Source organism: Pteropus alecto, unplaced genomic scaffold, assembly GCF_000325575.1.
Source record: "Pteropus alecto unplaced genomic scaffold, ASM32557v1 scaffold177, whole genome shotgun sequence".
Classification (NCBI taxonomy): domain Eukaryota; kingdom Metazoa; phylum Chordata; class Mammalia; order Chiroptera; family Pteropodidae; genus Pteropus; species Pteropus alecto.
The window spans coordinates 10,569,115-10,586,058 of NW_006442207.1; the positions used below are offsets into that span (position 1 = coordinate 10,569,115).

A 16,944-nucleotide genomic window follows, 5' to 3' on the forward strand; every position below is an offset into this window, starting at 1 on the left:
CCAACCCCGTCAATCCTCTCCAGGGCAAAAGGACTGATAATGACTGGTAATGTCAAGAAAAAAGACTGGGTATTTACAGCTCATCTCCATATCCACTGTTTTGGGGATCTGCCTGCAAAGATCACATCTTCTGTATCTCAATGTGATGATGTTCCAGAAACAGGCTTCTAAAGGAGATTTTTTGGTTTGCTATTTCTGCCTGTTACTGGATGGATGGGTACAATTCTGGAGTGCAGTATTGGCAAGCCCACTTCCTCCTACATAAATTTAAAAAGTAATACAGCTGATGTATGATCTCCATTTGTCTCACCCTTGCTTCTGTCTCAATTGGTTCTAATCTTAGGTAGATAAAAAAAAGAACTTGTTTATTGACCCCTTAAAAGCCCAACAAACTAGATCGTAATATCCTTAAGGGCAAGAGTCATCACCTCTCCTGTCTTCTTCATGGGCTTGAACACAAAGTAGGGGCACGATCAACCCTAATAGAATTGAATGGAAAACTGGCTCAATAGCATTGGTTTTAGAGAAGTTACTTTGCCTGGTATATCTTGCTTCTCCATTGATGCAGTGACACCATGCATTTTTTTTCTCCCCAATAAGACTGAAAATGCAAGACTGACTTGAGCAAGAAGAAAATAAATTACATGAATTTAGGCACATTCTTCATTTTGATTCATGTTCCACTTCAGATCAGAGTGTTTCACTATTCTAAATGACCAAGTAGTTTCAGGCTCCCTCAAGAAAGAAACAGCATAGTGGCAAACTCACCCACCATTATCAATAGGGTCAGAGACACAGAGATTTTTCAACTTAAAGGTCATCAGCAGCAATGTCTATTCTCTCCTCTTGGGGTCTGGCCACAGGAACATAGATAATCCTCTTATCTCTATATCCTCAGTTGTGCAAACAGGAAACTGGTTGGAGTGGCCTCAGTCCTGGGGACATTCATCAAAAACTTCCCACGAGATGCGACTTATTACCTAATAACAAAGGTATATTTCTGCTTCCTGGTATAATTAGAGGCATGGAAATGGAAGCTTTCCCAAGTCATTTATACACTTTACTCATCTTTACCAGTTTTCATAACTCTAGGAAGGTATCTGGGCCATTTCCCAAATAGACCTTGTTGTTAAGAGAATTATTTCAGCACTTGTCAACTACCTCCTTAGGAAAATCAGGATATTTCTATTGATTTTATTTTGTACCAATAACATTCACTTCTCTCTTTTTTAAAATATACTTCCATTCACCCACATCTTTGTGTAATCCTTTTTCTACCTAATAAAATAACTGGAATCTTATATGTTTCCACCACTATCAGTAACTGAGCAGCCAACTTAGATACCAGTGTAGAGATGCTGGAACTTTGACAGGCACTGCTCAGAAGAGACCACTGTAAAGCAGAAACCCATGCACTGACCCCTCTATTCTAAAAGCCACTCTCACTCCTCAAAGAGAAAACTCACAAAGGAACAGCTCAGCCAAGTCATCTGAGGCTAACACTCAAAACACATCACTTGTCCTTCCATGAGTAAATGCCCTCAATCAGCACAGCCTATGTAGGTTTGACCACCAGTCACTAATGAATGTTGGATAATGAGACATACTTCCTTTGTTCAAATAAATTCATCATACCAAGGTCAACAGTCAAGTCCTTTCATTGTGTCTAGGATTGTCAAAAAGGTATAAAAAAGCACTGCATCATTAGAGTCATTAAAACACTAGTTTTTTAATTTACTTCCTATATGGAGTCGCTTGGTTTCCTAGATAAATTATTCTTTAACTGGTGATCACACATTAAAAATTAAACAATGTAAGTGTAAACTCAATAAAGGCAATCATATTTAAAAAAAGAAAAACTCAGTGTAAGTCAAGACCAGTTCTTCTTCATGCACAGATGTTGGCATTGTGGTATCATTTTCGGTAAATCCTCACTCCCATTACTGATGTTTGCTTTTCTTTTCCTATAAATTTGATCATAAAACAATTTTCCAAATAATTTAAGGCATATAAATAACACTACTTCTTCCACCCAGAGTTGAACATGGTACTTTAGAGATTACATGGCCAAGGACCTTCATTTCTGACTTATAATTATGCTCATACATATAAGAACATTGACTTAAGCTACCATTTGTTGAAGGCTTATTGAGTTGATCACCACACTAGATGCTTTACAAACCTTATCTCCCATTCTCACAATAATCTCATTAAATAAATATTTTGCCCCCATTTTACAGGTGAGAGAATTGAGGCACAAGTCCCTTGCCCTAAACCACACAATTCCTCAGAGGTGTAGCTGAGATCTGAACCTAGAATTAACTGACTTCAATGCTTTGTGTTTATACCATATGAACTCATGAAAAGGAGAGGCAGATCCAGGCGCAGGATAATCTTGGCTACATACCTCATACAATTCAATAATGACGTTTCCCATTAGACCTCGGCTGCTCTTAATGTTCTCCATGGCTAAGGTGAAGTAGATCCCACGCGTGTCTGAGATGTAGAGGTTGTATGTGTCATTCTGGTTCCACTCTTGGACTGCTGCAAAGACTTGGTTCTCATCAGTACTGATGATGTGCATGTCCTGTGAGAAGATGGAAGGCCTGTGAGGCAGCAGATCTCCATATCTCCCTGCCCACTGGGACCCAGAGTAATTACCATGACTTATGAAATGGTTGAGAAAAGGCTTGATTTATAGGCAACGTTAAACAATTCTATGTTGGAACAAGGCTATAAATTATGAGCTTCATGATTTCTGTTCCTTGCTAAGTGACAGCAAGATGGCTGTGAGGGGCTTTGGTGGGTATCATTTTCCATGGTTTCGAGAGATTTGTCCACTTTCATTTTTTATTTTTATATCTGAAAGTTAGTGTTGGTGCTCACAGAGAGGAAAGTCATACATGCCAAGAACGCAGGGTCTATTCCTTTTTTAGACCTTTACTTATGTTTTCAAACTTTTTAGTGTAATGGTTTTCACACTTTTCTTTCAGCATCATGAGGATTGCAAGAAAGGCAGCACGAAGGAATAGTCAGTTGGTGGGGCTGTGAACGTCCAACCCCCTTTCAACCAGAGCAGAATCACTCAAAATTGTTTCATATCAGAGTCCTGGGTAATATTTTTGGAGTAAAAGGTAAGGGGGGTTCTGCTGCTAATAAAATAATATTTGAAAATCACTGATATCAAGGGAAAGATACTCAACCTAGAATTCAGTGTTCTGGATCATAATATCAGCTCTGCTGTAAGTCAGCTGAATGATGTTGAATGTGTCAGTCTCCTTGAGCTTCAACTTTCTCACCAAAATAGTGATGAGGCTGGGCTACCAATAAAAACAGCTAACATTTGAGCACTGTTCTAAGTTATCTAAGTGTATTATTTTAGTTAAAAATCCAAATAATTCTATAATGGAGGTAGTGTGATTATTCCCATTGTGTTGAGGAGTAAGCTAAGGCAATAGAGGTTCACCGAATTGCTTCAGATTACATAGCTAATAAGTGGCAGAACCACGTTTTGAAACCTAGTGGTATGTCTCTAACCTAATTGTTAGTTTCTAATCATTTGTATATATTGCCTCTTTATTAGAAGTTGTAGTCCAATGACCCATGAAATAAATATGAATCACACGTGTTCAATTTGACCACAGCCTTTATGCAATACCTGAACATATAATTTTTTAGGTGGAGTCAGCACTCTTTGGAGTCTCAGTCCTATATATTCAAATGTTCTTACAATCTGCCACTTATATATTGCTGTTAACTTTCTGGTCCCTGAAGTCTCTTTAGTTTGTATTCCTGAAGTGGACCATTTCTAAAACCAAATCTCATAGTTTGGAATTCAAAACAGTTTGCATATGTGGCTAGGCACTGTACAAAGATTATCGCAAACTCAAGTCCTTACTTAAGGAACTTATATTGTCAGGAGGCAATGTTGACAAGGATAAACATTTGAAAAATATGGGAGTAGTTAAAAAATGCATAACTGTATAGGTATATATGCCAAAGAGTAATAGCATCCCAAGAAAGCAGGAGCAGCCCCCTCATCACTGTGGTGGAAAGCAATGGTAATATAAGCCCAGGCAATTGGAGTTGACAGTAAGTAAATAATCAGGCTGAATTCAGCCTTTACCTTATTTGGCCAACCTTTCTCAGAAATAGTTTCAACAATAAAAGGAGGCAGCAATGTCTATAATATCAGAACCATGGAGAGCTCTTCCAAGATGATTTCTGAAGAATCAAGACCATTGATTTAGACAACTGGGAGGTGGGCAAAATGCAAAAGCAAGTTCTGGATCTTTGCATTGGGACTCTCTGTCACATCCCAGCCTCTGGCCTTGAATTCCTGAGGTCACCTGGACTGAGACCTCACTTACACATTTTGTAGAATTATAGGTTCCCGCTGAACTGCTTGAGAATAAAAATAAGGCTTTCTCTTAAAAACCGTGTGACAACACTCTGTTGTGTTGATGTGGATGGAATGAAAGCCCAAGAACCCAGTAGGAGGGGAAATAGCAGCTGCAGGAAATACGGATTAAATTCACTTACCCTGTTAAAAATGCAATAGAAACGCCTGGCTTTCCCCAGATGTTTTGGCCATAAAAATGAATGAGCTAAGTTATTTTAGACTAAACTAATGTAAAAGAAGGGGAAAAACAACTTAAAACACTAGGGTATGGTCAAAATTAGAGGCGGCCAGATTTGCTGTGAAAGCATCCTACTTTAGACCTGCGCTGGGACTGTGTAACCTGGTGAACAGGTACTGCGGGCTCTGGGGTGGGAGACTGCTTTCTAGTATGTAAGATTCTGGGATGTCTACTTGAGAAATTCTTAATTTGCCAAAGTCACTTGGTAAATAAATGATATTACTAAGACCATCCTACTTAAGAAGCTAAGTGACGTGGGGATATAACTTCAATGTGCATCAAAATGACCTGGAGATCTTAAAGGCATGCTGACTCGTGTGTCTCACTTCCTGGGGTTCTGATGCACTGTGTCTGGTGTGCAGCCTTAGATTCTATCATCTCAACAAGTCCCCCAGATGATTCTGGAGAAAGCCATCTGGGAAATCACTCTTTAAAAACCCCTGAACTCTGTGTCCTCTCTCCTAATAAGTTTTATGGTTGAATAAGGATCAACCAATAATAACCAGAATAATAAGTCTTCAATAGCAAAGACAAGCCTTGTTAGTTAAAAATTGGTGCAATAGGGATCCAAAGGATAATAAAGCTAATTTTTTTGAATTCTTCTACCTGAATCTAACTCCAAAGCACGTGTTGCCTTCTTACTGAAATAATTACAAATAACATTCCTCCTGTAATCTCCCAATAGAGTAACTTGAGAGAATCAGAGCTGCTTTTTAAAAACCTAAACCTGTGACTTCCTAGGCACACAATGGTAAAGATAATTCCCTGTTTTTAAAACATTTTCTTGTAATCTGGGCCTAATGTAACTTCATTACAGAAACACCTATGTTGTTAAGCATACACCATACACACACTATATGTGCCAAATACCATAACAGAAATAGAGAGGAGCTAAGTGTAGAACCTAACTCCAAGAAGATGCTTACTGGTGGCGGAGATATCACATGTTCTCATGGCCTTTCGCGAACTTGTTTGTGCTACAACAGAGGTATTGAAAATGGTAATAAGAGTAGAAAGGCTTGTATGGGTGAGAGGAAGGGTAGAACATTCAAGGAAACTTGGGAACTTGGACTAGCTTGAAAGCAGAGTTTTCCGCTGAAGACAGTGAGGATATAGAATAGCCACATCACAAGGGATTCTGCATGGCACACTTAAGTTTCACCCAGAAAGAAGTACAAAGCTATCACAAGATTTTAAGCAGGAGTAAGAAAAAATTAGAGTTGATCAATGCAGAAATTGGGTTGCAGAAGATGAGCTTCATTGCATGATCATATCCATTGTGGAAGCAGTATAAAGAGTGGATTTAAGTGGGGCAGGGAGGAAGGCTTAAAAGTTCATTGCTACTATCTAGGTAGTAACACATGGGGGTCTGAATTAACGAGTAGGTTTTCTATAAGACCTTATGAAATGGATCGGTGAGATATTAAGGAAGTAGAATCTACAGGAGATAAGAGAGCAGGACATATCTTTAATACTCAGATATCTGACTTACAAAATTCTCTGCTTTTTTAGAGTGTTCATTAAAATCATAACTAAATATTCGCTTGTGTAATTATTTGTTTGATGTCTGTCTCTCTTATTAGACTGTAAACTTCCAGAGGCAGACACTATGCCTCTCTTATGCATCACTTTATCTCTAGTATTTATCAGAGTATCTAGTACATGATAGACATCCAACAAAAGTTTGTTGAATGAATAAATGGAGTAAGTAAATAAACATGAGAGAAGGAGGTGATATAAGAGACATAAGGTAGAGACCTTGAGCTTAGTTGTAGATTGTGAAATGGGACCCTTACGGGGGCGTACTTCAAGCAGGCAGATGGAGAACCTGCCCAGCGTTCAATGGAGAGATATGGGCTGTGGCTGTGGACACAGGAGTCACCAGTATGAAGGAAAAAGATGAAGTCACTCGGAACCATTCAGAATTAAATAATTTAGGAAAATCAACATTTAAAGGGTGGCAAGGGGAAGGAGATCCAGAAAAGAAAATCAGAATAAAATATTACCAAAAGGAAGAGTATCAAGTACGGATTTTTCCCTTAACAGTGTCAAATGCTACAGAGAAGTATAAAAAGATATATAGCTAGAGCTATCAATTGTATTTGGCATCTACATGTAAAATCTATATCGTTACGTAGTCACTGGTAATGATGGCTAGAAGATTTTTAGTAAAATAGTTGGGGGACAGATGTGGGAGATCCACTAGCTTTGGGTTGAAGAGTGACTAGCGAGGGAGAAAACAGGTTAGAATAACAAAGAACTCTTTAAGAAGTATGGCTGTGACACAGCAAAGAAGGATTCATCAGCATTTGGGGAAATGTAAAAATTAAGAAATTTTTTCCTAAAGAAATTAAAGGTTAATATCATTGTCATCATCATTATAACAAATTTCCTAAACCATATTTCCCTCTCCTCTCTTTTATTATTCAGAATGGGATTAACTATATTCTAGTGTCAAATGAAAACAAACCCAGATTTAGGTAAGGAGAGGGACTTTATTTGAAAAGACTGTTGCAACGCTCTGTCCATAATATCTGCAAGCGACTCAGAGTGAAGGCAGAAGAGAATTACTTTTATAGGAAGAAGTAAAATGAGGCTACAAAGTATTGAGAGTGAGGAGTGGGGTGAGCAGGTGGCACGATCAAATCCTTAGACAAAAACCTTTTCTCCTTAGAGTCAGTGGTTCTCAGGGCAGTTGTTAAGAGTGGTTGTTCTGAATTCCAATGCTTGTGTAAACTCAAAATGCTCACAGATGCTCAAGAGCAGGTCAAAGTTTAGGGGCTTGAGGGAAGGAGAAAAGCTGAACTTAAGTTGATGTAAAGTCAAATTAGCCAGCATTTTGCCCAGTTTGGTCAGTGGGGACGCGTAGTTTGGTTAATCATTTATGAGACAAAGAAGGGAAATCTGGTCTTGTCAAAGGCAGGGACATTGGTGACTTATCAAGGCAACGGGAGAGGGGAGTTCTTTGTAGTAAGCCATGTGCAGGAGCACAACAGGGGGTTGGGGGGAGGGGTGTTGCTGAAATATTGCTGTTTCACAAAAGCACAGGACTCAGATAAAGTCCAACATCATCACTGTCAAACTGAATCCCGTATAGAAACAAACAAACAACAACAACAAAAAATAACAATTTTTTTCTTGTAGAAAAATTATTAGAGCAGCAAGTTAAGGATAAATCCAGAATTGAAGAGACAAAAAAGGTCCATTAGCTTCAGAGTAGTGAAGTAGGGGCCTCAGGAAACACCCCACAAGGAGCCCTGATCTCTACGCCCAGCAGTTTCAGGGCATCTACCATGCTTCCCTGTGGATCACAATCATGCTTTAGACTCACCTAGCACTTTACACTTTATCAACAATGAGCCATTCGTGCGATCCTCACAACTTTGTCAAATAATACAACGATGCCCATTTCACAGATGAGAAGTCCTGGGCTCATGAATAAGTAAGTGGCAGAGCTGGAATGAGAGCTCAGGGATTCTGTTCACAAGATCCATCACCTTTTCTCCAAGGCCGCCACAACTCCCCATCATCTGCCTCCCCGCCCTCTACTGGTTTGTGCTTCTCATGGCTGTTGGACTGAGAGTGCCAACCCGATGCCCAGTGACTGGTTTTGGAGGACTCGTCATGAGATTGCAGCCCCTTAATAATGCTGCTTATTATTAATGGCATTAATTTCATTCTCTGAAAAACCCTCCAAAGCCACAGAGTGCCCCAGGCGAGCAAATTTTGAACAGACAGTCTGGTAGTAGATGTGTGAGGACAGTGATCGCAGGGAGCTTCTCTGTGTTTTTGTTTTTAAGCAAGATGCCCAGCAGCAACCTCAGAACTACATGACACAGCAATAACTTGCTTAAAAGTCATTTCCATTTTAAAACAATGGGAAGACCCAATCTCTCTTCATCCCTCTGTCTTCGCCTCTTCAGCCTCAGCTATGAAAATCTGGGCCAATGTCAGCTAATAAAGGAGATCAATAACTATCCAGCTATTTTCACAGCATCCCTCATATTAATGAGGAGATTCTCTGGATGAAGTTTTATAAAAGAGGCCACACAGATGGTATCCCACCACAATAAATGGCCATGGGGTTGCTAATCGTTAATGGAGTGTTTTAGGGTTGTGATCAATTCCAGGCTTCTTTGTCCCCACCTGCAGCCATGGGAGCAAACTGTTTGTTTTCTCAAGAAGGTTCAAAATACATAAAATATGCACACATATGCAGACAAAATAGGCCATACATTGGAAAGATAGTTTGGAAAATTCCCAAAACTCCTTTCCAAGGCTAATACATGAAAATCATCAGATTACTGTGAGGGGTCGTTTTGCTTTAGAAAGAGCATGATTATGAACTTCCCTTTCCTCATTTCTCTAGGCAGAGACACTTATTTCTTGATTGGGTTTAAAGTATCTGATGGGTACATCCTGCAACCACAATACTATACAGTGGTCCTACAAGAGCCAATCACAGAGAGGGTAGAGAAACTGAGACATTGATTCCCATGGCCCTTGAGACAATTAAATTTGATCCCTGCCCACCTAATGAGTTTCTTCACCTCTCCCTCTGCAACCCAGTCTCGTGACATGGTTTTTTAGTTTGTTGAATGAACCATACTGTCTCTTAAAACAGGGCCTATGTATGTATTTTTTCTTGACTTCCCAAAACCTTGTTTGGACAGTTAACTCCTTCTTTTTTTTATATTAGCTTAAACATCACTTTCTTTAGGAGACTTGTCCTTACTACTCATATTTGGCTAGCTCCAATTTTTATGCCACAATGGCCCTTGGGCTTCTATGCCTGTAATACCTTTTATACATAACAATTTATGTATAAATTGTTATACAGAGACACTGTTTGTACAGTGTCTCTCTTCTCTTCCAGAATATAAGCTTCATAAAGACAGGGTCTGTCTGTGCCTTATTGACTATTTTACCCATAGAACGTAGGTCAATGCCTAGCACAGGGTAAAAATTTAAATGGAAAAAAGAATAGCACAATGGATGAATAAAAGAAGAAACAGATGAATGAATAGATTGATACATATATACATGAATAAATGAATGAATAAAAACAACCAAAGGGTAAATAATTACTCATAATTATTCCATAACCTCTCTTACCTATGTACTCAGCCTTCCATAACATGTTTACTAGCACCAGCTTTGAGACCCAAGTCCTTGTAACATGACATCTGATACATGTCCAACCTGACAGCTTCTTTGCAGCCGCCCTCATTAGGTTTTACAATTATGTCCTGTCCCTGTTCACACTAAGGTCCTAAGGTCCATCTCCTCCCCAAAGCTATTGTTCTGGGGTCCACAGAGTAAGCTTTATGATTTTCCATCAGAGGAGTTAAAACATCACCATTTGATATTAAAATTATAGTAAATTATTCCTTCCGCCATAGTAAATTATTATTCACAGTGGCAGAAAGAAGTGGAAGCATAGGCAGTACATTTATATTTAGCGTTAAAATGTAGAGAGAAGCAAGAAAACCAGGAGACTCACCTGTGCACCTTTATGCACACAAACATAGCATCTGTGCTCCTGCCTGGGCCTTTCTGAGCCTGTCCCTCTGCTTGGCAGGAGGCCCTTGCAAAACGAAGGAGTCCTCAGAAGAGATTCCAAAGCTAGTTTTCCTTTCACTACCACTCCTGGGGAATGACCCCGGGTTATGCTAGATGTTTGAGTCATAGGAAATCAAGACCCCTGCCTGTGTGCCCTGCTGAGAGGAGAATACAGAACCCAGGTTCATCTACGCCAGCAAAGGCCAAACCCTGCAGTGGTTAAGTCGGGCTGAACGCCACCTGTCTCCCAGGCAGAAATCAAACCTCCCACATCCCAACAAGGCGGCCTCTCTCTGCCACTTTGTCTAGCAGGATTCAGGAAGCAGGTGGTGTGTACCTTTGGCAGCGAGTACTTGGGCAGCTTAATCTGAGCGAAGGCCTCTCTTCGATAGGACACATAGTAGCTGGCTCTTCCACCAGTTGTTACCTGGATCATGGGGAAACACAAAGCAGTCAGGTGGGGCCACAGATCATAGCATGGGTTGGAAGGTATTAGCCTCCCCATCAACAGTCACAATAGGTTTGTGACAACCTTTTAGAGAATATCCCCTGATGGTTTTGAACCTCCAATTCCATAGCACCCTGAGTTGCTCCCATGTCATTACACTTATGGACAATGACAACCAGTCTTCCTCCATGGCTGGCACTTTCTGTGACAGCGGAGACTCTATATTTGGTCACTGTGTTCTGCATATGTACACACTTCATAAATATTTCGACTGGAAACAGAGAAGTTATTGATGTGGGCTATACTCACGATATATTTATTCTGTCTTTTTTTAATAGTTTTTAATCCATTGTAACCATGACATGATTGCCAAAGAAATTTTTTTCTTGATCTGAATAATTGCTATTGCTTAAAATTCTTATTACTTTGAAATTAATTTTGTTCCTGGTATGAGCACAGTTTTTTCATATTTATAAATTAATGCATTGAACAGATATTTATTGACTCTTTCTATGAGCAAGTTACTTAAAAGCATCAAAAGTTCTTTTAGAGAAAGAACTCTGGATTCGAAAGTCAGCAGTCCTGGGTCTGAGTCCCTATCCTGCTATCTCATGACTGGAAGAGTCAAGTCTTGTGACCTCACTTGGGAAAGTATGGATCATTAGAGGAACCTGGAAACCACTCCAAAAAATGATCCTCTGGCCTGCGCTTGGTGAAAAGTCCTGCCAACATGGCACAGCTCTGCAGATGGCTGCTCTCAGCCCAATCGTTTTAGCTCAGGGGAAATTAATAATCACAAGAGAAGATAGCATCGCCTGTTCAGAGAAAATAGCAGGATGACAAGAGCAACCAGGCTGCTGTGTTGAGGAGGCTATTACTGAAGGTGCATGCTCCATTCTCACCAAGGCCCAAGCACTTGCTGGATATAGGCCAGTCCTCTGACTCTGGCCCAAACCTGGCCCCATCCACAGTGGCTGCTGAGAGCAGGAGGGGTCTAACATCTCTATTGAAATCCACCCATCACTCTTCATTCTGAGAGATGGCATCTCCCATGGCTTCCCCTGGTTCTGCACATATTGGAAGCTCACAAGGCAGGTACCAGAAGCTGCCAGATAGAGCAGATGTTAGAGTCAGCGTGAAGGCAGAACCTTGGAATAAACTTGGTGCAAAGACTTAGGCTCTGAACCAAGAGCAGAGACTAGTTTTCTCCCTGATGCTCACCGCTATCCTTACATCTCAATTTTCTAATTAGAATCATTTTTTTGTCTTGTATTCCAGGACTTTTTTTTTTTTTTTTTTGATAAGACATCTGTTCTAAATCCATATTGTTCTGCATTGGCTTTGAGGAGGAGTGTTGACATATTAAGATCAATGAGTTGCTGAAAAGTGTTTTTTCTTTTAAAAATAAGTTTCGACTGCATAGAATCAGATTGAAATATAATCCTTGGCTCTAAATGCACACCATGAGTTCTTGCATCATCCTATTTATCTGTTTGTTTAATTTGGTTTTACTTTTTATTATAAAATCAACACATGTAAATATATATGCCAACCAAAAACCTAGATCGGTAGTTTTTAAACTTTAGCATACTTCAGAATCACCTGGAAAGCTTGTTAAAACTCAGACTGCTGGGCCCCACACACAGTCTCCGATTCAGTCGATCTGGGGTAGGACCTATGAATTATCTTCCTACTAAGTTTCCAGGTGACGCTGATGCTACTGGTCTGGGGACTACACTGGCTGCAGTACAGAACTAGAGCTTTAACAACCGACATATGCCTCTGTGCTTCTGTGCTCCTCACCTCTCCTGACCCCCAACTCTCTCCCAGATGTAGCTACTTCCTGGATATTGTGTTTCCAGTGACGAGAAAGTATTTTTTTTAATTGAGGTGAAATTCATATAATATAAAAGCAACAATTTTAAAGTGTATAATTCAGTGGCATTTAGCACATTCACAATGTCGTGCAACCATCATCTCTTATACAGTTCTAAAAAAATTTCTTCATCCTTCCAAAGAGACCATGTACCCAGTGATAAAGATTTAAACCCCAAAATATATCATCTGGTTACCCATCATATGCTGAAAAATCCATTCTCTACAGGACACCCTAAACCTCACCAACCCTACCCTTAGTGAATTAGACTGGCATCAGAGAAGACAAGTCCTATCTTTGCTGCCCAGAGCTCAGTAATTAAAAGAAGCATTTCCCCAGAAGACCCAGTCCCCTTCATAGGGGACAAGATGACGACGTCACCAGCCCTCTTATCAGCACCACAAAGCAAGGCTGGGCCCCTTAGGGTTGCCAAATCACTAAGGCTGAAGAAGAATAGAGTGGTCCCCTCAATACGGTGATGAGTCCTGCCAACCTGGGAACTTGAGAACTCCACCATGGCTGTCACAACTCTGTACAAATCACATACACAACTTGCAAGAGTTTGTGGTCAAGTAAATCATAAAGATGGAGGTTACACTTTAGATACATCATGGAATAATCCAAAATATTAAGGGGCTGCATGAAGCCCAAGGCATTTCTCCTAGTTCCTCTGATATCATAGCAGCTCCCAGCAGTAACAAGTTGGATCCTGGAACTCTGCCCCTGTTCTGGCCATGTCCCTCTCTATATCAGTGAAAAACAACTGAAGCTTTAAACCTCAGTGTAAGATGCATGGGTTCATGAAAGGGTTTTAGATGCTGCCGATTCATTATAATTTCCTCCTCCTCTAAATTCTGAAAATTTATTTACATTTCTTCAGCACTTTCAACATTTACTCTTGTGATATACATATTTCTATAATTATTCCTCCATAATCCCTAGGCTGAGCTGGTCTCATGGCAGGCAATGGATACATGATAATAAAAATAATGATAAACTCGTCCTTATTTGAGTTCGTCTACCATGCTCCAGAACTGCAGGTAGCCCTTATATAAACTATGCACTTTAATCCTCATGACAACCCCAAGATAAGACAAATTAGAACCTCGTAAAGTTTTGGCTCTAAGGTTGTTCTTCTCCTTCTGAGACAAGCCCTCCATTCATTGTACTCATCTCAGAGTAACAGCAACACAATATATTTCCTCGATTCCAAATTCTTTAAATTTTTAAATCTCTATAATTTGAATGTGTTTATATGTTTGTGTTTCTTCGTTTTTCCCAGAAAATCTGTCACGGCATTTATGCTGCATCTTAAAAATAACATCTTCTAAGAGGTGAGGTAATAAAAGTAAAAATAACTACCATGCAGTGAAAGTTTATTACACGGAAGATGCTACGATAAGCAGTTTATAAGCCATACTTTATATACATGTATTATGTATTGTGTGTATTATCTTTATATGAGACTGAGAGAGGTCAACTAACTTGCCCAACATCACACAGACTTTCACTGTCACAACCACTGTACGACCCTAGCCTATGCTGGCCCTTTACTAGGAATGATCACATCCCCAAAATGTCAAGCACAGGGCAGTGGGTCAAGACTTATTGACTAACTGAATAACAAAACGGAATTAATCTGCTTAACCAGAGAGACTGAGTTTAATTTCCGTCGGTGTTTAGTGACTAAATCATGGAGGTGGAGAACAACTCTCCATTCCTGCCCAGTTCCTGGACAGTCACAGGGACTCATCTTCAAGTAGAAGCTCTGGTGCTCCCCCTCGGGAGCAGAATCTTCACAAGGTTGGGATGAAACCAGGCGAATGCATTTGCTGCCTCTGCTGTTTGCGTGATTCTCTGGCAACCACGCAAGGAAGGAATAAAGTTTAGTGACTATTAATCTATTTTGATGAACTTTTCTTTTCCTTACAAGCAAATTTGCTGGCATTGTAAATCCCAGAGATTATTATCGCTTTCCCTTTCGGTGACACCTTTTATCTTACATTTGATGAATGTCATCCAATTATTTGCTCTGGGCCCATCCGTCATGCTAAACACAGAATTAGCTGGGTCTTTTCCTTACTAATGACTGGCTCGTTAATCTGATTTTCTGGATTTCTATTTTACAGGTTTAATTGGGCTCCTGGCCAGTGAAAATGATTCCTTTGGACAAGTGCATTGGCCATTAAATACATCTGTCTCTTCTGTCTTGTTCCCACTCTTGCTGTAACCATGTCTAACCTGACATATCTTTTATTTTTTCATTTCTCCTTGCTTTTGGATGATGGCTTGCCCTGGAGGAAAGAAATCTACCCCCTCAAAAAATGGAACCAGAGGGCTTTGAGTCATATTGAGACTGTTTCTTCCATAGATAGAAGAAAACTTGAAATATCCCTAGAATTCACAAGTGAGAATAAATAATCTAAGAAGAAGAGCAGAAACTAACATTTTCAAGTATCAATTAGGTGATGAGTGCTTGACATTCATAACATTATTTAATCTCCACAGTAATTATTACAATTAATATTGTTAAAAACACTATTAGTACTTTACAAGGTAAAAATATTAAAGTATAACATTTTTTGAGTATCTATTATATGCCAAGCACTGCTCCTGTGTGCATACTAGCTTTCACAGTCTTTGAAGACACACCGCAAATAAACGGTGGAGCTGGAATTTCAACCCGAGTTTATCCGACTACAAAGATTATGCTGGTTCCTCAGGCTACATGAGGTTTCCAAACATCTTTGTGGAGGGGAACAGCTCCTATGTTACTCAATTTCCAATTTTCCAGAAAAGATGCCCATTAGAAAGGCAAATATTTCTATGTGAAGGTTCATATCACATTCTCAGCCCTGAGAAATCAATGCTCTATTGTTGCACAGGAGTGAATGGTGCTGCTATTGGAATCTGCGAATAAGAGGAACCATAACGTAAATAAATTTGGTTTACACAAGAGCTGTTGCCTTCAGAGAAAATAACACTTAGAAGCTTTTCCAGCTAGAGGACCTTGCTGAGTCCATTATAATGTGGATAATCCGCCTAAGCCAAGAGAAACAATCACCTCTATGGACACATGTTAGTTACTTCTTACACAGCCTCGGCATTGCTTCCTCCTCCTTAAAGAAATAAAAAGGAACAGCCCAGTTGTTATGATGCACAATTAACTTTTCCAATTTCTTTGCTCATTAATTCTATTCAGATTATTTAAAATAAATCTCGACGTCATTAGGCCTTTCTCTTTGCCTCTACATACATAATTTCTTCAAAGATCACATATTTTTTTCAAGAACAAAGAAACAGGCTTCGGACTACTGGGTCTCAAGGGTCAATAAGGAGCCATGGGTCATATTGGGATGTTGCTATAAGTGTCAGGATGACCCTGGGACCTTCTGAGTGGCCAGTTATGTAGCCTCTGCCATCTTAAGCTCATTTTCCAAAAGTCTTCTGCTAAGGTACCAAACTATGTCTCTGAATCAAAACTGTGGTACAGCATTGGGGACAATAAGACACCCTGTCAGCATGCCATCTCCTCTGCTAGACTGTTTGATGCTGAATTTTAGTGTTTGCCAAACTGGTGTTTGCTCATTTTATGTCTTGAAGACTCTGAAATATTAAAGTAATATGCAATTTTATCTGCTTATATCTAGAAAGAGTGGGTCCAATACCTAACACGATACTCATACTGAGGTTTAAGCTCCTTTGCGACAGATGCATACAAAATTTGTTATTAGAGCCCTAATATAATAACCCCCCAAAAAGCTTCACCAAGAACAGATTTGGGATAAGATCATTGTCACTGAAGTCAATATTGCTCTCTCTCTCTCTCTTTGTGGGTGTGTGTGTATGTGTGTGTGTGTGTGTGTGCGTGTATGTGTGGGGGTGGGGTGGGGTAGAGGAGGTGCCAGAGAGAAGACATGTACTGAGGTTGCCAGCACACTCATTGTCCAAAAAATACTGACAGATAAACTATCACCTTCACCAGCACTTCCAAGAAACTTCTTGAAGCCTTTATTGCCTATTGGGAATGTCATTAAGGCAGAGAAAAGGTGGTGACTTAGAAAAGCATGGGACAAAGACTGTGTGACTATACCTCAAGAGCACTAGGAGAAGAATCAATAAGTCTGATTCACTGTTTTTTTTTTCAAATACAATAAAGGGGTTGGACTTGATAAGCTTCCAATTATATATTTTCAAAGAGTCTGATTTTTTTCCTTTGATTTGTAAGCATTGTAGTGCCTTTGGTTGGGATCCCAGACCTGTGTTTGAATCCCACTTCTGCCACTTGCTGGTTTGGTGACATTGGACAGGTAATTTAATCTTCCTAATTTCTTCTTCTGGAAAAATGGAAATATTAATATTACCTATTGACATGTTATTATGAGGATTAAACACAATACAGCATGTAAAGAATTTCA

General features: G+C 39.7%; 1 protein-coding gene across 1 annotated transcript in view; it reads right to left on the minus strand.

The window, feature by feature from the left end:
- The window catches only part of SORCS3 (sortilin related VPS10 domain containing receptor 3), a 523,893-nt gene that overhangs the window by 95,805 nt on the left and 411,144 nt on the right, over window positions 1-16,944 (minus strand). The window contains exons 8-9 of the mRNA XM_006920878.1: window positions 10,540-10,629; window positions 2,408-2,587 (exon numbers count right to left, since the gene is read on the minus strand). Of these exons, the coding sequence (XP_006920940.1) occupies window positions 2,408-2,587; window positions 10,540-10,629 (270 nt within the window). The remainder of the gene's footprint in view (window positions 1-2,407; window positions 2,588-10,539; window positions 10,630-16,944) is intronic.